The 23,880-nt window shown below is 29.9% G+C and overlaps 2 protein-coding genes across 4 annotated transcripts in view; one reads left to right on the top strand and one right to left on the bottom strand.

Moving 5' to 3' along the window:
- The window catches only part of LOC129976663 (GTP-binding protein 8-like), a 163,814-nt gene extending 159,587 nt beyond the window's left edge, over positions 1 to 4,227 (bottom strand). The window contains exons 1-2 of the mRNA XM_056090358.1: positions 4,057 to 4,227; positions 3,875 to 3,913 (exon numbers count right to left, since the gene is read on the bottom strand). Of these exons, the coding sequence (XP_055946333.1) occupies positions 3,875 to 3,892 (18 nt within the window). The 5' untranslated portion in view covers positions 3,893 to 3,913; positions 4,057 to 4,227. The remainder of the gene's footprint in view (positions 1 to 3,874; positions 3,914 to 4,056) is intronic.
- Positions 1 to 20,367, top strand: part of LOC129976655 (G-protein coupled receptor Mth2-like) — a 75,378-nt gene extending 55,011 nt beyond the window's left edge. Inside the window, exons 1-2 of one of the 3 annotated variants that reach the window (XM_056090342.1) lie at positions 4,454 to 4,703; positions 18,505 to 20,367. In XM_056090342.1, coding sequence (XP_055946317.1) covers positions 18,588 to 20,066 — 1,479 coding nt within the window. In that variant the 5' untranslated portion in view covers positions 4,454 to 4,703; positions 18,505 to 18,587 and the 3' untranslated portion in view covers positions 20,067 to 20,367. Of the gene's footprint in view, positions 1 to 4,453; positions 4,704 to 12,118; positions 12,322 to 18,504 lie in introns of those variants that run through there. The other 2 variants (XM_056090341.1, XM_056090343.1) reach the window with 2 other exon arrangements.
- The last annotated feature ends 3,513 nt before the right edge of the window (positions 20,368 to 23,880 follow it).

The following is a 23,880-nucleotide window of genomic DNA, read 5'->3' as shown; positions in this document are numbered from 1 at the left end:
TTTTACATTAAAATATTAATACAATTTCAAATAGAGTAAATTTAGTGAAATATTAATAAGTTACAAATAAAAGAGTTAACGATGAGACATTTTGACGACAGGCTTTAAAAAATGCATAGTTTTCAGTCTTGTCCAGGATGTTCACGATTAATTATCTCGTAAACATTTTATTAACCATTTTCATGGATTTAGATTAGATTTATAGAAAATAATAGTTATTTTAGGAAACAGGATCTTAACAATAGAAATAAAAGTCAAGTCTGGCTTAAATAAACAGAAAATGTATTACTATATTGTATAGAAATATAAATTATTAAATTAAAATAAATTATTCAGACTTTTTAGAATAAATTTTAAGTTTTTGTGAGTCTACCTATATGATAATCAAAGTTAAGAATAATGTAATATAATTAAAACAAATTGTCTTCTAAAAACCTAAATCTAGAAATTTGTCTTGGTAGATAACGATTTTTTTTTATTATGAAAAAAAGAAATACAACTTTTGAATTAATAACAAAATGAAACTTCGTATTTGAGTTCTTGCAAAAGATTGTTTCTAGTTTTAAATAATTCTGGTGAATTTTTTAAAAATTTTTCCAGTTTTATTAAATGGGAAACATGGAAGATTTAAATATATAAGAAATTTTATAATTATAATTTTCAACTAGCAAACTTTTTAATGAACATATTCAGCTTTCTTATTTAACTTTATTTCACTACTACTATCTCTCACTATGAATGTTTCTTATGCTTTGAACCTCAAGCTTCATTAACTTTTCTAGTCAAGTTTCCAATTTAAAAAAAAATTCGTTTTTTAGGTATTGTGAAATCATGTAAATTTGAATTATGCAATTTTTAAAACAAAATATTAAAAAAAAACATTTCTTTCTTAATCTCTCTTATAAAATGAAATGGCGTTATATAATAGGACATAAAACTATTTTATTTTGAAATAAATAATTGTAGATTTAAAATTTAATCATGTAAAGCAAGTACTACCTAGCCTAATCAAGAAATATATTAATGTCATCATCAACAGGAAAATTTTTCAAAGCTCTAATAAAAATTCAAGCATTCCAAATTCATTTCTTCTATTCTATATATGATGCATATGTATTATTCATTGCTATATACTTTATCCATGCTATATATTCTATGCACCCTATTCATGTAAAAAAAAAAAATCGGAGGAAATACGTCCAGTAATTGGCATTTTCCTTAGACGTAAAATTTTCTTCTAGCACAAGCGTACAGTTAGGTAAATAAATGAATGCTTGATTTATAATTAGTACAAAAAGTTACCAAATAGTACAAAATGTCTTTTTTCTTTATTTCTGCACAAGTAACTGAAAAGCACATATACATTTAACCCTATTTGTATCTCTGTAATGATAGCTATCTTTATAATGTTTCTACTTTGTAAATGTATGTTTATATTTATGTATTTGTAACTGTATAAGCTATATTACTATCAAAATATTGCATAAAATAACTGAGTGATTAATATTTTACTCTTATTCAATAAAATTTTGCTTAATGTATTCCAGAAGGGTTTGTATTTTATTCATCGCTTATTTCTTACACATCTACTAAACTGATATTTTTAATACCATAGAAAAATATTGCGAATTATATTTTACAAACAAATGAAAGGAATATACTTAATAAATATAGCCAAACACAGCAGTAACAAATTATTTCTTTCCTCCACAGCGTTTTAATTATATATTTTTGAGAAGATATTTTTATATATATTTTTGAGAAGAAGTTCTAAATTGATTTTATATGTTACTAATCCATTCAAATAAATTATTAATTTTAGTTTACGTTAAGTTTCATTAATTTTTTTTCATCAAAGATTTGAGCATCACAAATAAAGTTTTAAAAAAGTAATTTTTAATGCAATAGATGAATAAAAAAACAAAAAACAAAGATCATTGAATGTCTTGCGATAGCAGGATTCTTTAAACTAAAATTAAAAATGTTACTGAAGTTTTCTTGAGATTTAAATATTCAATCGATAGGAGTAAGATATATAGTTTGTTAACAAATATATAATTGAAAAAACAATATAGATTGAGAAATAATCAAACTAAATCCAAAATAACTTAATACTACTAACTAAAATAATAAATAATTTCATTACAAAAATAAATCTTATTTCAATTACGATTATAGTAAACGATTTTAAAAATCAAAGTCATTTTAGCGTAATATCAATTTGAAATTACTTTTCCTGGTTGAAACAAGAAAACGCACCCTTGTAACAAATTTTACTTAAAAAAATTTTGATGTAACAGATTTATATATAATGTTAGGGTGTCCCATAAGTTTCTTTCAAATTTCTAACATGAAAAGAATACACAATATTTACTGTTTAAGATATTATTTATTTTATTATATAAGAACCCTTTTGCTCTATTACCATCTTCTTTTTCCCAGGAAGCCTCATTATGCCTTCTTTCCAAGAAATAATCCTCGAGGTGCGCTTTTATTGCGCTGATGGATTTAAAGCGGTATATCGCAAAGATAATTTTTGAAAGACAGAAAGAAGTAATAATCAGATGGAGTGATCTGGAGAGTATGTAGGATTCGGTAAAACATCTCAATCAAACTGTAAGAGTTTCTCTCTTGCAACTAGTGCAATATGTTGTCTCTCGTTGTCATGATGACAAACAACGCCTCGGCGATTCATTAATTCTGGCCATTTTTTTTCTCTATGGCAGTTTTCAATTGATCCAGTTGATGACATTATTTCGTAGAATTTATTGCTTCACCTTGAGGAAGAAGCTCGTAGAAAATGACGCCTTTCCAATCTCACTAAATGGACAAAAGAACTTTATTGGGGTGTAGTCCCTGCTTTGAGACAGTTGGAGACCTATTGTCCTTACACTCAATGACATAGACGGCTAATAGATAAGCCGGCATGTTTGCACAAGCAAAACCAGATAAGGCCATTCATAGCGCTATGAGAAGGAAACTTTTGGGGCACTTTAATATAACGGTTATTAAATCTTCTCGATTTTATTAAGTAGACTTTATTTCTTAAGAAGCCATAAAATAAAAAATAAAAAAAAAGCTTCAAAAAAGAGAAAAAGTAAGGAAATTACAACAAAGAAGCATCCAAGGTTTGCTTATCCAAGAGATAACTACCTGGCAGTATGAAGTTCAATGCTTAATGATTATTAGATTTCATGATAAGTTAATCATTGAGCTTAATTTAATTTTTTATATGCTATAAGATCCAGGTACTATACTATTCAGTATCGTTGTGATAAATGGAAATTTTATTAAATACATGATCTAAATTCATATTTTATTTATTTGAGTTTTCTTTGTTCTATAATCATCCGGGAACACTGGCCAGTGAATATTCAATAATTCCTGGATGGTTATGTAAAATAGATCATTATGCCAATGAATATTTATATATATTTTTTCTTGCGCTTAGATATTTTTAAGGAAAGGCGCCGGATTTTCAGACTTTGCGACCCACAGTTATATCCATAACATTTCAAAAATCGTGTACCTCTTCACTCCTTTATGGTCCTAACAATTTATTCAAAGATTGTATTCATTGAAAAACACCTTTAAAAAGCAGAGCCTATACGGTTATGTAAAGTGAGTCTTCGTGCCAATTAATATTCTTTCTTAAGCTTAAATATTTTTTAGGAAAGACGTTGGAATTTCAGATTTTGCAATTTACACTCGCATCCATAAAATATCAAGAACTGCGCACTTTCTCACTCTTTTATGGTCATAATAATCTATTCAAAAATCATATTCATTCCAAAACACTTTTACAACCACACTTTGTGTGGCATAAACTCCACAGGATAGTTAAATTTATCAGTGAAAATAGATCTTTCCTTACCTCTCTAGCTTTCAACATCAAGTGTCCTACTCACAATAACTAAAAGAGAAAGAAAACACCACAGTTTTTTCACATACATTTGCATTAATAAATATCTTTCAAACAGATATTTTCATAGAGCTATTTTTGTTTTTCCTACTTTAAAATTTTGGTATTTAATAAAATTCCCATAACATACTCACCAAACCGTTCACTGACCAGAATGGTTACGGATACGGGGGTATGAGACGGCGGACTTTTCTGTATAAGTGAAAACTTGTAAACAATTTATGAATTTAAATAAATCCCATTTCCAAACGTTTTTCATTCTTAAAATGAGCTTAATTGTAAGTTATGTTTCGGGAAGGGAATCTGCATGAGGTATTTCCAAAAGAAAAGTTCGAAAAAGAATGGAAAAGGGTTTTTTTTTTCATTGTGATACGAACCAAAAATGCACATCCTTCCTGATTGAGGATGGTTCCGCATGACGAAGTGGAGATATTGATACATTCAAGCGAACTGTGTCTTCTCTGACGAAACATACATTCTTCTCCAGCTGTTGTCATTTTCATTTGTGCTTTTTTTTAGTCATATATTTCATTGTGGGCAACTTCGCATTTCATATAAATTGTTGAAATAAAAAACAGATAGTAAGAAAAATAGTTTTCACAATCGCATCAGATACCAATTGCCCACAAAAATTGAAGATAGGTTCAATTTGTAAAAGGATATTTTATGCAACGACACTTGCTGATTAGAAATGGAAACGCTGAGATGTTTTATGGAATATTTTGAATCGTAGTGCATTAACCAGTTCTCCAAAAGATTCCGACTTCAAAATGTGTATTAAGTAAGTTATTTCATTTTTAAAAACTTTTCTAAATAAATCAAATGCGTATTTCGGAGATTTTTTTGTTACTATCATTTAATAATAATATATTAAAATGTAACAGAAATATCTGTAAAAATAAAACTGTTTTCTGCCGCAGACTTTTCAAAGAGTACGACTCATAATCAATTCAAAAAATGTTTAATGGAGTCCAAAATTGTTCATAAAATTATTTGTTTGTATTCCTCAAAATTATAAAGTCCATAGAATAATATATTTAACTAAATAATGATTGTATATTGCTAAAAAGTAATTTTTAGGACATTTTTTTATAAAAAGAATAAGATAATTATGATGCCTCAAATACTAATTTTTTTTTCAATATTAAGAGCAAAAATACTTTTTTCGATATCTTTATAACATATAAGATACATCTTTATTGAAAAAATGCGATTTCATAGGTACTTTGAAAAATAATTAAATACTGTCAATAGCACATTCTAAATCTTATCACAGCATTTACACGCAGCATTTTAATTTGTTGATTTTTCATATAACATGAGAATAAGTGAATTCTGTTGTTTCTGGCAATAATGCATTTGTATATAAAATCTGCTTTGCATATTTAATTCATCATAAAAATGTTTAAAATATTACGTAAACATTTATATTTGTTATAAAAATAGCATTTTATGATAAGAAAAAGTAAGATAAAAAAAGAACGTACGAAAATTTTAATATATAAAAATTTATATAAAATTCTGAATGCTTGAATATTTTGAAATATATACGATTCTATTTTTTTATTTGGAAACTTTTGAGGAAAACTTTGATAAGAAAATATTTTTTTGCAAGAAACGTTTTTAAACATTCAGGCTTGACACTTAGATTTCGAAATTCTTATTTTAAAAACTCGAATTTTATGATTACTTTCTTTAAATGCTGTGCAAATTGAAACCTGGAATTTGAAATACATAACGAACTTTGAGATTACATGCAGTAAAACCACATAAAATAGTGATATACGTTTTGTTAAAACCAAAGAAATTTTTTGCAGAAATCATATTAAGTACAATGTATTTATATTGTGGCGATCCTGCTTCCATCAAAATGACTGTATTCGAAAAACTATTTTCCTAACTGCGCACCGGAAGTACGAAGCAGTTATCTACGATCAAGCGCGCAAGCTGTGCGAATTAAAAAGATCAATTTCCGGTCTTTCAAAAAAAATCTGTTGTCTGTCGATGTGTTAGCGTTAAAAATTAAAAGATGTTTATTTTTATATAAAAAAAGTCGTCGCTCATTCTTTATGTGTGGATGTAACTTAACTATCCCAATTTGCAACCTTCTCCACTAAAACATCCCACATTTGGTGACTCGAAAAGTGAAAGGATAACTTTCCCAGTTTTCTTTATGCATTAAATGGCGCCATAGCGCATTTCTTCCTAATGGCGGTAAGCGTATCGTTGAATATTGTTTCTATTTTCACAGCCTAAATAATTTCCATCGGAACTTCTGTTATATAATTTGGATTAGCATTTTCATATTATTTACTCTGATTATCAGTATATTATTTGTATTTTCGTATTTCAAAGCAGTTTTGTGAAATTATATTTATAACGTGCCTTTGATTTCTTGAATAAAACATGCCAGGAGATACTCCAAATTCCGCCAACAACGACGCAACAGTTTCTCGTGTTGGCGTCAAACTTCCGCCTTTCTGGAAAGCTAACCCTGCATTATGGTTTGTTCAACTTGAGGCGCAATTCGCCTTGGCGGGAATTACTGCTGACGATACAAAATTTAATCATGTTATTTCTGCAGTTGATTCTGATATTTTGAATTGTGTAAGCGATATAATATTGAAACCTCCTGATACTGATAAATATCCAACATTAAAAAAAACGTTTAATTGAGTTGCATTCTGAAAGTGAAGCTTCGAAAATACGTACGCTGCTACAAGGCCTAGAACTTGGCGACCAACGACCATCTCAGTTATTAGCTCGTATGAAAACATTGGCGGGCGATACTGTTGGCGAGCCACTCTTAAAATCTCTTTGGCTCGGAAGACTGCCAAACAGCACACAAACTATTTTAACTGCTTTGAATGAAGATTTAGCTGGTTAAGCATCAGTTGCAGATAAAATAAATGATTTGGCTGGCCATTCAAACATTAATTCCGTTACTCCTCAATCTTCGAATAATCAAATAGCCCAACTTGAAAAACAAGTCGCCCATTTGACGACTTTAGTTGGCGAGCATACTACAACAATGCGCCAATCACGCTCTCAAAGCAGAAATAGAAATCGACCTTTTAAAAACAGTCGTAGTTGCTCTCGTGATCGCTTAAAAAAATATAAAGAACCTGCTGATGGCATTTGCTTTTATCATACAAATTTTGGCACAAAAGCAAAAAAATGTAGTTTGCCTTGCTCTTTCAAGAATTCGGGAAACTAAATCGGCGGTCGTCCACTGGCCTTGGCCACGATCGCAAAATTAATAGAATTATGCTGGCCGATAAAGTTAGTAAATGGAAATTTTTAGTGGATACAGGCGCAGACGTATCTGTTTTACCAAACAATTATGCTCCTAAAGCTGATTCCTCTAATGAATTACTCCTCTTAGCTGCTAATGGCACAAAAATAGCTACTTTTGGTAAAAAACGCCTTACGCTAGACTTAAATTTACGGCGAAATTTTACTTGGTCTTTCATAATTGCAAATGTGAACCAACCAATTATAGGTGTTGATTTTTTAAAACACTATAATCTTTTGGTTGATGTTAAAAGTGGTTGTTTGATTGATGGCATAACTAAATTAACCACTCAAGGCAAATATACAAACACAGATTCATTAACTTCTGGTATATCCATTTTGCTTGGTGATTCAGAATTCTATGACATTTTATCGCAATTCCAAGACCTCACTAATCCATCTCAACCAACAAAAAGCAAAGTATCAACTAAAATACATCACTTTATTGAAACAACTGGTCAACCAGTATTTTCGAGACCTCGTCGCTTATCTCCCGAGTTGCTAAAAATTGCACGTCAGGAATTTGAATTTTTAATGTCTCAAGGTATTATCCGTCCTTCTAGTAGCCCATGGGCAAGTCCTCTACACATGGTGAAAAAGTCTAATGGAGAATGGAGACCGTGTGGCGACTACCGTCGTTTAAATTCAATTACCGTTCCTGATAGATACCCAGTTCCTCATATTCAAGATTGCACTCAAATGTTTTTCAATAAAACCATTTTCTCCACCCTGGATTTGATCCGAGCTTATCATCAAATTCCTATTAACCCAGCGGACATTCCAAAAACAGCAATCACAACCCCATTTGGTCTTTTTGAATATGTTTATATGCCCTTTGGTTTAAGAAACGCGGGACAAACCTTTCAACGTTATATACATCAAGTTTTGTCAAATTTAGATTTCTGCATTCCTTATTTTGATGACATACTGATTGCATCAAATAATGTAGAACAGCACAAACAACATTTAAAAACAGTATTTGAACGATTATCTCAGCACGGATTGAAACTAAACCCTTCAAAATGCGTCCTTGGGAAGCAATCGGTAAAGTTTCTAGGTTGTCTAATTACATCTGAAGGCGTGAAACCTTTACCGGAAAAAGTTCAAGCCATTTCTGATTTTCCCAAACCTCAAAATATATCTGAGCTAAAGCGTTTCTTGGCCATGCTCAATTTTTACCGTCGATTTTTGCCTCATGCCGCTCAGACTCAAGCTAGCCTACACGAACTTTTAAAAAACTCTAAAAAGAATGATAAGCGACTTGTTCCTTGGACTGACCTCACTACAGAAGCTTTCAAAAGATGCAAATCTGATATTGCAAATGCAGCTACTTTGAACTTCCATTCACCTAACCAGCAATTATCTATCATGGTTGATGCTTCAGACTCAGCCATCGGATCTGTCCTCCATACAACTACGTCTAATGGTCAACAACCTCTAGCATTTTATTCCCGAAAACTTACGCCCTCAGAACGTAAATACAGTACGTATGATAGGGAACTTTTGGCGATATATGCAACTATCAAACATTTTCGACACTTGTTGGAAGGTCAAAATTTCATAATATTTACAGATCATCGACCTCTTACTTTTGCTTTCACCAAAAAATCTGACTCTTCTTCTCCAAGACAACTAAGATACCTTGATTTCATTGCACAATTCAGCACCGACATCAGGCACGTATCGGGCTCAAAAAACGTTGTAGCTGATACCTTATCTCGTATTAATGAAATACAGTTACCAAAAATAGACTTTTCTGCCATGGCGGAAGCACAAGCATCTGATGAAGAACTTCAGACTATTTTGGCAAAGAATGAAATGTCACTTTGTTTAAAACCTCTCTCAACCGACCCCAATTCATCTAAACTTTACTGTGATGTCAAGCAAAACAAAATTAGACCTTACGTCCCAGAAATTTTCCGAAAGAAAGTTTTTTTTATCTTTGCACAATATTTCCCACCCAGGTATCCGTGCCACTAAACATTTGATTTCAGAGAGATTCTTTTGGCCGTCCATGCAAAAGGACATTTCAAATTTCACCCGTTCATGTCTAGATTGCCAAAAATCTAAAATAGCTAGACACACCAATAGTCCTCTTAAATCTTTTCAATTACCTGCAGCCAGATTCGATCATGTTCATCTAGATCTCGTAGGACCTCTTCCACCTTCAAACAATTGCGGATACCTACTTACCTGCATAGATCGTTTCACACGATGGCCTGAGGCAATTCCCATTCCTGATATTTCTGCTGAAACTGTTGCGCGTGCATTCATAACTCATTGGATCTCACGCTTCGGTTTGCCTTCAATAATCACGACAGATCAAGGACGACAATTCCAAAGCAACTTGTTTTCTTTGCTCAGCAAACTCTTGGGTGTCCAAAAGATCCGAACGACCCCATACCACCCAAAAAGCAATGGAATAGTCGAGCGATTCCATCGATCTCTTAAACAAAGCCTCCGATGTCATGCATCTACGAAATGGACCGAATCAATTCCTTTGGTTTTGCTCGGACTCCGAACCGCATTAAAAGAAGATCTACAGTGCACATCGGCCGAACTAGTTTATGGCTCAACCCTTAAACTACCATCAGAATTTTTTGAATCCCCTTCAATTAACGTCGAGCCTCATGAGTTCCTAATAAATTTACGGACCTTGATGGATCAACTTAAACCTGTTGCTACTGCATTTCATGACACCAAGAAAGTATTCGTTCATCCAGCTCTGGACACTTGCTCACATGTGTTCGTGCGCCACGATGCTGTTAAAAAACCTTTACAAGCGCCATACGATGGACCATACCTCGTACTCAAACGAACTGATAAAATGTTCACAATTGAAAAGAACGGCAAACAGTCCACGATCAACATTGATCGCTTAAAGCCTGCGTTCTTCGAGAACTCTCACCAGTCCTCTGCACCAGCAATATCACCACCAGTTGCAGTTCCGACTTCACCAAAACCAGTACCTGAACTGTCTCCATCGAGTCCTGTGTCACCTACAAATTCTACTCCAGTACCTTATGTGACCAGATCTGGCCGACGAGTTCGCTTCAACACTCGTTGCCTCTAACTTCAGTGCCTGCTGCACTACTAGAGGGGGGAGTACTGTGGCGATCCTGCTTCCATCAAAATGACTGTATTCGAAAAACTATTTTCCTAACTGCGCACCGGAAGTACGAAGCAGTTATCTACGATCAAGCGCGCAAGCTGTGCGAATTAAAAAGATCAATTTCCGGTCTTTCAAAAAAAATCTGTTGTCTGTCGATGTGTTAGCGTTAAAAATTAAAAGATGTTTATTTTTATATAAAAAAAGTCGTCGCTCATTCTTTATGTGTGGATGTAACTTAACTATCCCAATTTGTAACCTTCTCCACTAAAACATCCCACAATATGTTTTACTACTCTTAAATTTAAAAAAACCGCGTTTCTATATTCTGCAGCGAAATCCGACCGAGTTATGAAACTTTTTAAATAATTATTTTAGGCTCTCCAAGAATCCATAATTTTAGACTAATCAGCCTTGGAGAAATTTCGAGTCCAAATTGGGATATCTCCTTTGATAAGGTCAATGGAATAGTCTTAAATTGCGTGTTTATACAAGACAATAAAATAAAGAATTTCATAATTCACTCAATTTTAGCAGCAATAACGTGGACCTCTCTTTCTGTTTAAAATGTTAATGTCTCAAGAATGTTTTACAAAATACGACTTTCAGAACCGAAGTTCTGTATAAAAGTAAAAAAAAATAAGTTATTTATCAACTCAGTATTTATTGACTCAAACTGCATAAAATAGCAATTTTTTTTTTTAATATCATTTAGGACATTATTTTCTGTAAGTTGCGTATGCCTAATACTAATTGCTCAGAAATTAGGTATTTGGAACCAACTACAGCAGACATCATGTTTGCCTTAAATAATACAAAATTAACGAATTAATGACAACATTTTAAACATTCATAGAAATAATTTCCATTCAGTTATCTTTCTAGAAAATATCAGGTTTTATATTTATTTCATTTTTTACAAGATAAAATTATGCTTTACTAGGCCTAGCTTGTAATAAGATTTAACTTGATCTTTTAAGCCTTTGTCAACTTGATGGCAACACGTAAACAAAAGTTAATTTTTCCCATGCACGTATAACATTCTCATGCAGGATAAATTCTATTTTTACTTTGTATGAAATAAATTGGTAACAAAATAAGCTTAAAAAGTTTAATTTATTGGAAATAGATATTTAATTTATATGTTATCATTAAAAAGATAGTTTTTTTATTTTAAAATAATGTAAAAATCATATTTGTACAGCACTATTTCTCAAAAATTTCGGGTAATTTTTTCATTAATTAAAAATACCAAATCCTAAATTTTTCTCCTAAACGTATACATGCCAGGTTGGCTCTATGTCAAATATTCTAATTTGTAAAACGCGCGCGCAGGCATGCACGTGCATAAAGCCAAAAATTATGAAGGAGAGTTGTAGTTTCTAACCATGAAATTTGCGTGATATATTAGAATTGCATTCTATGATGTTTCATTTACTAACAGAATACAAGCGTTTCGAACACGTGCAATGACAATGTAAAAACATTGGGAAGTGAGTCAATGGTGTTTGGCGCTCTTTCTGTGGTTTTCCTTTCTTTTTTAATGCCAAGTCATTCGGATATTAGTTACAGCTATATTCCTATCAGTCACATACTGTGTATTCTACAGCCAAATCTTGAGTTAGGAAACTGATTTGTTCTTAAGAGTCGCCACAAAACAGATTTTATTTCTAAATAATACTAAAAAAAAATTATTCCCTTCCTGGGCACAAACGACTGCTTTTTAAAGTGTTATTTAAGTATTTATTTTGCACTCAAGTTCGAAATTATGATGACCATGATCAAATCAACATTGAAAAATTGTATAACAATAAATATAAACAAAAATTCGTATCCGACTGAAAGTCATCTAGTAGAGTAAATATAATATAAGTGAAATGCAACTGTTCTACTTACTATAAGGATATTTGCACCTGAAAGGAGATGTACATCATAATGAATAGGAAAGAATCGGCTTTGTTTATTTTTGAAGAAAGAAGTACTATTTATTATAGCGGTAAGTCATTTTCATATTCTTAATGGTGTTGATTTTTTCGTAGCTTAATGAGTATTCGATATTTCAACCAAAATGTTTTCTGTTAAAAAAATTAGATAATATGCATTTAAAAAATTAGATAATATGGCATCGATTCATAATAATTACATCGGTTCATTCATTAATTACATCGAAATTTTCTCATTCTTATTTCAGAATAAGACGATAAACATGTAATTAAGAAATGCTTTTTTATCCAATAGACGACAAGTGAAAACAGTACAAAATATTTAAAAATATATATATTATACGGTATATTTATATGAATATTCAATCGTTTAAAAAGAAACAATTATTTAAGTTTCATGTTCTATCTTAAAATAATGTACTACAAAGAAAATTCAAATTCAAAACAGCTTGCTTGAAATGCGATATATAAATGGGTTCTGTTTATAAACTTTTAAAATAAGCTGCTTTTGACAGCATTACAAGCTGAAAATAATTTTGGCTTCAAATTAAGTTGCAAATTTCAAGAAATTAATATTTTTCAATGTTTTTGATCAAAATGGTGTAGAAACTTTCTGTTTTGTTCTATATAAAAATTAAGATATTGCAATAAAAACTTGGAAAATGCAATAGTTAAACTAATAAAATGAACTTGTTCATTATTCATGTGAAATCATAATTAAAAGCAAGAAGTTATGAGTGAAATGAGAAGATAAATTGAAGAAAGTTATGAAGTGAATAACAACAATGCATTTATTTTCCTCACAAAAAATTTCTCCAAAAATATGATTGTTAGTGTCTATTAAGATTCAGAGTATTGACTGTAACTATATATAGAAGTTTATAACTGAGAAACAAAAACACACACACACACAAAAAAGATTTTTGAGAAATTATATATTTTGCTTATTATTTTTTCATATATGAAGTATACAAGTAGAAAGAATTACAACCAACAAAAATTTAAAGTCGAGATATTGACGAATTTTCACATTTTAGGTTTTCCTTAGTCTTAAAAAACTCATTTTTGGAATTATGTTTGTAATTCTGTAAACACGTGAACTAAAAACACTTTGAGATAGACAGATAAAATTGGCTAACACAACTTTCTTAACAACCTAACTGTCTGAGTTCTATGAAATTTTGACTGAAATCCATGTAAAGTAAATCTGTCTATCCGACTATTCGATTTCTAGTGAACAGGATAATTACAAAATATAGAGATAGATAAATAAAATTTAACACACATGTTTAGCATTTAACATGTAAATTCTAATCAAACTTAGAAACAAATCTGTGGAAAGATGATTGTCTGATGGTCGGTACTTTTTCAAGCATGTAAAGACGATAACGCATCGACTTAATTAAAATTTTTATCTGTAGTACAATGCAAACAATAGTAATTCCATGCTAAATTTTTGTTTCAAATGGTGAAAAAATGCGGCTATATTACAAATTCGATTTTCTCGCATTTGTGCACAAACCCCAAGGCAAGAATTACCAAGAAAAAATTGCCATGGTAGATTTAGCAGAAATACTAGATTTGCGTCAGAAATCTGTGTTTCAAAAGCATTGCTTGTCAATACTTGTACGACAATTTTCGCGGTTATTACCCAATGTCCACGATTTTATTCGGGATTATATAGGGAGTGTAATACCTTTATTAGAAAACACGTGAGAAAGTGTTACGGAAATCTCTTCCGCTGACTTTGAATAAGATCGGAGAGATAAGGAGAAAATGTAGTTAATGGTTTAGGTTGAAATATTAAGAAAATGTTTAGTTGGAAAGAAGGGATTTTTACGAGTTCTCATAAGTGTGGCGTTACTCAAAATATTGGAGAATGTTGCATAAAGCACACCTGTTACACCTCATCTCTTATTCAAAAAAAAAGTTTTACTTGGTTCGTTGCTGTGCATTGGTAACATTCTTGCATAGGCATTAGTCATTCATCCAATCCAACTTAAATGGAAATATAGTACCTGGGAGATAAAGCTTCGTTAGTTTTTTTTTCTTTGGAGAAAGTATTTAGATAGGGTAATGTCACTTGTACGACAAGCCGATTGGTTAACACAATAACTGCATTGCTGCTATTGGATGTGAACCAACATATTCGGATAATGTCATATAGCGCCATCTCACCAAATTTTGAGGTACCAGTAGGTTATCGTCTTATGGAAACAATGCAAGTACCGGAAAAATTTACTAGAGGGCGCTATATGACATTATCAGCATGAGAGCATATAAAAAAAAGGCTCTATTAATTAGTTATAAAAAATTTGGTTGTAAAATCGTGTTTTTTCCGAAAAGACACCTATATTGATAAACTTCAAAAAGCAAAACCTTATCTAAATATAAAATTTGATCCAAATCGTTAGAGACATTTCCGAGATACATAAAATAAATTTTTTATACATATACAAGAATAGCTCGTGAAAAGTTATAAGATTAAACAGCTACTCAAAATGAATAAAACAACATACACCAAAGTTGTCTCGTAACTTTTGTGATCGGGGCAGTCAAGATATAGAAGTAATTGAAAGAATAACTCGGAAGCGTCCTCTTATACATTTTTACAATATTTACCAGAATAAATTTGAAGAACTTCAAAGGAAGGTACAGACTATAATTGTTAGTTTTTCATTATTTTTTAAGTCTGAAATATATAAATTTTAGTCGATGTTTAGATAATATATTTGATGGCTAAAGTGTGCTATGAAACCTGTTTCGAAAAAAACATACGCTGACAAATATAAATTATTTTAGGAAATTTTGTAATTAAATCACTAACAATAACATAACATGCTTTGTGAACAACAAATTATCATATAATGCATGGATGAAGCTTTTTTTTCTTATATGAAAGGACCTGTCAGACTTTTAGAAATGAAAACCCGAGAAAGATATTAACATTGATAGCACTGGGGATTTCTTTCTCGACTAAAATTATTAAACATATTAATGTACTATAGTGGATCTTAAATAATTCTAATTATTCATTTGGGGAAACTTTTTCACCACATCAAAATTTACTGGTACAATTTTTAACTTTGTCAAACTTCAAGAGATTTCCTCCGGTTTATTTTCGAAAATTTGACCAAGTGTCTAAAGTCCTTAATTAGTTTTATCTCTTAAAAACCACGTACTTGTTTAGTTTTTCTTTAAATGAATGTATATTTGCAAGATTTTGGAAATTTTAGTATTATTTGTGTTTGTTAAATTGAAATAAAGCCAAACAAACACACAAAAAATTATTTTCCTAATGTTAAAAATGTTTATTTGGTTAAAACGAGTCTTTCATGAGTTTGAAATTTTATGCAATATTGCAAAGTAAAACAAATTTAAATCCTTTTATTTCACTGGTTTTGAATTCTGCTTAGTGTAAAGAATAATTACAATTTTTTTAAATCCGACTTTATTTAACAAATTTGATGAAAAGTAGTTTAAACAATCTATAGAAGATTTTATATATTTTAATGCTCTTTACAGTATTACAATATAACAAAGACTGTACTACACAAAATTAGGATTTTCCCTAATATAAAACTGAAAGAGAATTAAATAATCATTTAAAAATTTAAATATTTAAAAATCAAATTATATTTAAGGTCAGAATATCTGCTATCATAGTTAACACATAATAAGTATTTATGTGTTCGTTAACGTGTATTTAATTAATAATAAAGCATAGAGAATTAATTTTAGATGACTATCCAGTTATGTGTGTCGTAAATAACTAGATTTGAAGAATGTGAAACAAAAGTTTGATAAAACGCTCTTGGATTTCTATTCAAAGATTGGGCTCTTGGATTTCTATTCAAAGATTGGGCTCTTGGATTTCTATTCAAAGCGCGTTTCTGAAAGCTATTTTCATGTTAAAGTCAGTATCATCATCTTGGACGTGGAAATTATAATTAAAATTACTTTTTGACAATTTTCTAATAACACGTTAATGAACTTTTTCCCAGAAGTATCGAACCTTCATTTAGCTAAATATATTTCATTCTTTTCAAATTTAATACGTGACAAAGCACAAAGATTTATTTCTTTGTGATTTCTATGAAACCTTAGGACTGCTATTCACTTTCAGTTAATATGGAATGAAACCTTAGGACTGCTATTCACTTTCAGTTAATATGGAATGAAACCTTAGGACTGCTATTCACTTTCAGTTAATATGGAATGAAACCTTAGGACTGCTATTCACTTTCAGTTAATATGGAATGAAACCTTAGGACTGCTATTCACTTTCAGTTAATATGGAATGAAACCTTAGGACTGCTATTCACTTTCAGTTAATATGGAATGAAACCTTAGGACTGCTATTCACTTTCAGTTAATATGGAATGAAACCTTAGGACTGCTATTCACTTTCAGTTAATATGGAATGAAACCTTAGGACTGCTATTCACTTTCAGTTAATATGGAATGAAACCTTAGGTCTGCTATTCACTTTCAGTTAATATGGAATGAAACCTTAGGTCTGCTATTCACTTTCAGTTAATATGGAATGAAACCTTAGGACAGTTATTCACTTCCCAATATCTATGAAACCTTAGGACAGTTATTCACTTCCCAATATCTATGAAACCTTAGGACAGTTATTCACTTCCCAATATCTATGAAACCTTAGGACAGTTATTCACTTCCCAATATCTATGAAACCTTAGGACAGTTATTCACTTCCCAATATCTATGAAACCTTAGGACAGTTATTCACTTCCCAATATCTATGAAACCTTAGGACAGTTATTCACTTCCCAATATCTATGAAACCTTAGGACAGTTATTCACTTCCCAATATCTATGAAACCTTAGGACAGTTATTCACTTCCCAATATCTATGAAACCTTAGGACAGTTATTCACTTCCCAATATCTATGAAACCTTAGGACAGTTATTCACTTCCCAATATCTATGAAACCTTAGGACAGTTATTCACTTCCCAATATCTATGAAACCTTAGGACAGTTATTCACTTCCCAATATCTATGAAACCTTAGGACAGTTATTCACTTCCCAATATCTATGAAACCTTAGGACAGTTATTCACTTCCCAATATCTATGAAACCTTAGGACAGTTATTCACTTCCCAATATCTATGAAACCTTAGGACAGTTATTCACTTCCCAATATCTATGAAACCTTAGGACAGTTATTCACTTCCCAATATCTATGAAACCTTAGGACAGTTTTTCACTTCCCAATATCTATGAAACCTTAGGACAGTTTTTCACTTCCCAATATCTATGAAACCTTAGGACAGTTTTTCACTTCCCAATATCTATGAAACCTTAGGACAGTTTTTCACTTCCCAATATCTATGAAACCTTAGGACAGTTTTTCACTTTCCAATATCTATGAAACCTTAGGACAGTTTTTCACTTTCCAATATCTATGAAACCTTAGGACAGTTTTTCACTTTCCAATATCTATGAAACCTTAGGACAGTTATTCCTTTCCAATATCTATGAAACCTTAGGACTGCTATTCAATTAACATGGAATAAGGACGAAAGACTTTTGGTCATTTCACAGCTTCTCAATAAACATCAACGTTATTAACAGTGATATACCCAGGAATAAAATAATTATTCATAGTGGTTTACAATTCATGTATAATCTGTGATCATTTAAATTTTTTGAATATTTTACATTATTCACTATATATTTGATGATAACTTAAACTCAACTGAAAATGTTCGTTCTTTTGTACTTTCTCTTATTTATGAGATATTTAACGAAAACATTTTTATAGATTTCTTACCCTGACAATTTATCGTCCCCCCCCCCAATGGCCTTCAAGCGGCGTTATATTTTTTACCGCCTTAAGCTGAACCTTGTTTTTACCAGACAAAAAGTATGGTCCATCTTTGTATTTCATACATTTAATTATGAATTACTTTAAAATACAATCGATTCATTTTTGCGCAACCAAAACATTGGTTTCATGTATTAAAGTTAATTTCATTTCTAAAGAATTATAACATTATTATCTAGATATGTGTAAAATACAATCAACCTATTTCCATATTACACTGATATACCAAACAATTTTTTTTAAACCTTATCGTTATCTCATTTATATTACCATGTGAGATTGATTGTTGATTTATTTATTTTACCATCTGAGTTAAATTAAGAATCTTAAAATACTAATAAAAATCATTGAATTCTAATATCTAATATTTTATTTACAGGGTCATAAAAATATGTGAACATAAGATGCTGTAAAGACAAATAGAAGCAAGCTTTATATCTTTCTTTTTTTCTTTTGTAAACTATGCATGCAGCTTCTTTGACATGCTGTTTGCTGCTTAGTGCATGGATGCTGAGTTGCGATGGGCTCCCTATCGAAACCAAGAAACACTTTATAATTCTGAAAGACGTTGCAGCTAGCCACAGCGAAGAAACGAGAGAAAAATACTCGGGATGTGAGTATTTGGATTTAAAAGATGTGAAATTTCTCGAAAATGGTAATATGTTAATCCTGTCCTACAATATCACAATGACCCCGACACGGACATATATCATTGTGGACAATGTAAGAATATGTTTCAACCGCAGCGAAGAATTAAAGAGAGAAATTTTACAAACATGCGAAATGTGGTTGTACGAAAAAGATGAATTTAAAATACTCGAAAATGGTTCAGTTGTACTGCTTTCAACAATACCTCTGATACTTGAATCCGGAACTTACGAAATTGAGGAGAATGGACTCCATACATGTGTTAGTGATGATGTTAGCGATGAAAATTCTACTTTTAATGATGATGATTCTATGACTTACCGCTCGGCGTCTGCCATATTAGGCAGAGTCGGAAGTTCCATCTCTGTTGTAGCAATTACAGTTCATTTAATCATATTTTGCTCAGTACCTCCTCTGAGAAACTTGCCTGGATATAATCTGGCTTCTTTAAGTATAGCCTTTTTGATTGCATATTCCAGTGTTATCATTGGCCAGATTCCAAGTGTTCTTGGTTTAGCTTGCATCATTTCTGGTGTTTTACAGTTGAACTGCTTCTTAGTGGCATTCTTTTGCATGAATGTTATGGCTTTCGATGTATGGAGGACGTTGAGACTGGCTACCTCAAAACTGGCAGTCACTTCAGAGAACAAGAAAAAGATTCAATTCATTATATACACTTGTTATTCTTGGGGTGTGCCTTTCATAATTACAGTCATAGTTGTCATTCTTGATAATTTGGGAGGAATACCTTCATGGATAAAGCCAAGAATTGGCGATAAAATGATTTGTTGGATTACCAACAACAAAGTCAAGATCATATTTTTTTCAGTACCTGCATTCATATTATTCATGGCAAATGGTGTTTTCTTTGTATTAAGCGCGACTATCATTAAGAATAATACTATGCAGAATGTCAATGATCAACATAACCAGACAGTCAGATTGAATTTCGTACTATATGTCAGGTTAGGACTCATGATGGGAGTAACTTGGTTGTTTAGTGTGTTAGCCACCTTGACCAACAGCTCCATCTTGTGGCTTATCTCCGATTTTCTCAATCCTCTGCAAGGACTCTTTATTTTCATACTATTCACATGCTCGCCTAAAGTTCTCAAATACGTTAAACAAAGAGTCAGAGCTAAAAGAACTCCCAAAACTTCAACTACTGAAAAGAAATCATGCTCATCTTCTGATAAAAATACAACAAACTCATCGACTGCTACGACTCAAGAAACGACGTTCTCATTTCCTGGACATCAAGTGATGACGCCAAAAAATGAATGTGGTATATAAATGCAGTTATGAACTTTTGAAATAAAATATTCAATGATATACAATCTTATAATTTTCAGTCAATGAAAATAAACAGTTGGAAACCAGTCAGTTTACAAAGGAATCTTCTACGCGTCTTACAGACTTTTGCATGGTGACAAATAATTCATATTACTTTTCTAAATTTATTTTGGGATAAAAAGACAGTATACCCCACCCTTCAAAATGAACAAAGTAAAAGCTTTATTCCATATAGCTTCCGTTATATTCATTATGTCTTAATACCATAAAATTTCTAACCCTTTACCATAAAATTTAAAACACAAACTATTAAATTTAAAACCATAAATTAAATTATAATTTTATTAACTGAATATTAAATTTTTAATGATAAATAATGGTGTACCATTTTTAATGATATAAAATGGAATATCATTTTAAAAATTGTAATGATATATAATGGAATACTATTTAAAAAAATTAAATATTAGATATATGTGCATAGTGAAAACCACATAAATAGGGAAAAATTCTCAATTTTCTTAAGGTCTTATTTAAGTTCCCTACTTAAGGTCTTAAGAATGTTTAATGATTACCATTATATAGGTGCATATTCCATTTCATTTCAAACATTGGATAAAATGGATAAATGAAATATTTATTTTTTCCCCTTGTCAAATATCATTTTTATGAGCCCTTTTTACAAATAAAAATCTATTTGTTCTTTTAATTTTTTAAAGGAAAATGACGTTTATTAGGACAAAGGAACATTAATTTGATTAGTAATGACAGTGATTGATGATATTTATTCGGTAATTAAATATACTGTGAAAATATGTAAAAGAATTTCATTTAAATTTTTAGATTGTGCATTTCATATAAAAGGTGATTATTTTCTCTTGCACTCTGGATAATATTAGTTTAAATGTGATGTGATAGTTAGTAATATTCTTTTAAATAAAACTTTGGAAAGTGAAATTTATAAACTCAAAATTTGAAAGCATTCTCCAATATATGTAATTATTTTGAAAGTTGTATATATAGTTTTTTTACATGTTTTTCAAAAATGATTAAAGTATTTTCATGTTGACTAATATGCAATGCCAATTTCATGTTAAAAATTGTGGATAATGCTAAAAGTGGTGAAAAAAATTCTAATTTAATAATTAGTTTTTGAATATATACTATGTGTTTTTGGAGTACGTTGCTCGTTAATGTTGCAGTTTGTCACGAAGTAATTTTCCAAAATTAATATTATATCTAATATTGTAAGGCATATATTTAGTCACATTTTAATCATGTTTTTTCTTCTTCTGAATACTGTATTTTAAATGGTTCGATTGTTCTTATTATACATTACTAATAACATATTGTTATAATAATAATTTTAATATAAAGGACATTTTATGTTTGTTTGCTTGTTTCATTTTAAAAAATGATCTGTAAATATATAATAGAATACTGTATTTTTATATCTTAATCTGTAATGTATCATAATGGAATCATTTTAGAATATGAAAAAAAAAAATCAGAGTACTCATAGTTCAATATTTAATAGAAGAAACAATTTTTACTACCAGAAATACACATTATTCATCGAATATAATGTATTGTATATTAAAATGATATTTACACTTTTTTCATGTTTGTCCACTGAAATGTTTTTGAAAAGCGATGATATGAAAAAGATTTATTTTTTATTTTCTTACCCTTGTTTCAACAAATCAGCAACATTCCTACTTCTAAAATATAATTGAATTTCCGAATGAAAATTTAATATAAAATAATTTGAACATAATTGCAAAATAATTTTAATATGTATTCTTAGTAAAATAAGTAAATTATATTATGAATTTTAAGGAACAAAAACAACAACAAAAAAAAAAAAACCAGATGAAAAAAAATGATTAAAAATGTTTTTTTTTACTATATAAGACACAGTTTTTATTTTGTTTAATAAAAAAATGCATAATATAACAAATTAAATATAAATACAAATATATATCTAAAATAAGCACTAATAGCTTTTATTGTAATTTCAGTAATATATTTTGGTTCTGAAAAAAAATGCAATGCTTAAAAATTAATCTCATTTTACATTATATTTTTCTCTGATGAAAAGAAAATATGTATTGAAAATGCTTTAAATTTTGAGAAATTCATCTGCAAATTTAGATGAAAAGATATTCATAAATTTATTCCAAAATATATTTATACTAAAAGATTTATTTAAATATAAAATTCTAAATGTTCAATGACTATCGCCAAAAACTAGTATAAATCTTTTATGACGTAAGATATAAATTCAAGAAAATGAAAAATATAATTTTAAATAAGAATTAATGCTTAGCCTAGATCATTGTATAATATCGAAGTTGACATATCATAAACAATAATCATTATAATTTTTTTATATTCTGATAATTAATATAAACAAATTTCAATGTAAAGTTAAAAATGGGAATATCCAGTTTGAACTTTCACGTCTGAAAAAGACACGTAATTTCTTATTCCCTATTCAGGTTCCCAGGCTTCATGAACTGGCATTTCTGTCTTACCATAATGGCTGATATCAAAATGTCGGATATCAAATTTGACAAAGCATCTTATTGATACAAAGTACTTCAATGGCTACAGCTACTTTCAAAATGTCATATGCGATTATTACACTTTGTCACGAGATGCCATAAGCCGCTTATGGCATTATAACTTTATACCAAGATGTTTTGCCGTCTATGGATTTCGAAATACATTATAATATAAAATCTGCTATATGATTCATTTTCTTAAAGCACTATTATACGCTGTCTACGTTCAGTTTTAATTCTTAATAAGAATATATATAAAATGGTAGCAATATCTCACATACATTATAGAAATCTTTTTTCTCCTCACTTTTGCACAAATAATTAAAGATTTCACGAACATTTATTTATGCATGTTTGACATTTATTTATAAATATATTATATGGCATTCATTATTTCTTGCTATTCGGCCTGCATTAAATTAGAGTTTGTTGCATTAAATAATTGAATGCTTACAATTTCTGTTTTTAAATAAAAAGATGATCCATTTATATTCAAAAAGTGTGTATTTTATGTATTATTTAATGCATATGCCAATATTAATCTGAATTCTTATTAACATGTAAAAGTAAACAAAAAAAATGAATTAAACAAATGCATGAACTCCATTTAAATGAATGAATTCCATTTAAAACAAATTATTTTTAATTTTTAACATTAAAAATATAATTTCGATTATATTTAAGATCTAACATGTTTCTGTATCTTTCAATTTCATGCTTTAAAATTAATTCACTTAACCATCAGCCTTCTTAATTTAATAATATTTAGATATTAAATAAATAAGGCGCATTAATATCTTAAAGAATTATTTAAGATATTAATATAAGAATTATTTAAGATATTAATAAAAAGAATCATTTAAGAATCCAGAATCTAAAGAAAAATATTAAAAATTATTTAAAAATCCAAATATTTTAAAGGTTTGAAATTTTTTTTATTATTTATAAATAATTATTTTTAAATCCAATAACGTGTATGTCAGATAACTGTAGAACATTTAATATCTTCCTTTGCAATCCATTTCTTCTAACACTAAATTACACAATATGTTAATCTTCAATTTCAGCATCTAAATTCTGAAACCTTGCGATAATGAAAAACAGAAAAAAATATATCCCAATACTAGTAAAAAAACCTAACTTTGACTTGGCCAGCATCTACATGTTCCTTTGAGATAAAGTAAACATTATCTCATCCACCCTAGAGAAAACATTCGTGCTTCAGAAATATAGTAACTCCACAGTCG

Source organism: Argiope bruennichi, chromosome 7 (genome assembly GCF_947563725.1).
Source record: "Argiope bruennichi chromosome 7, qqArgBrue1.1, whole genome shotgun sequence".
NCBI classification, from domain to species: domain Eukaryota; kingdom Metazoa; phylum Arthropoda; class Arachnida; order Araneae; family Araneidae; genus Argiope; species Argiope bruennichi.
Note: the sequence above shows the minus strand (reverse complement) of the source record. Positions and strands in the feature narration are given on the sequence as shown.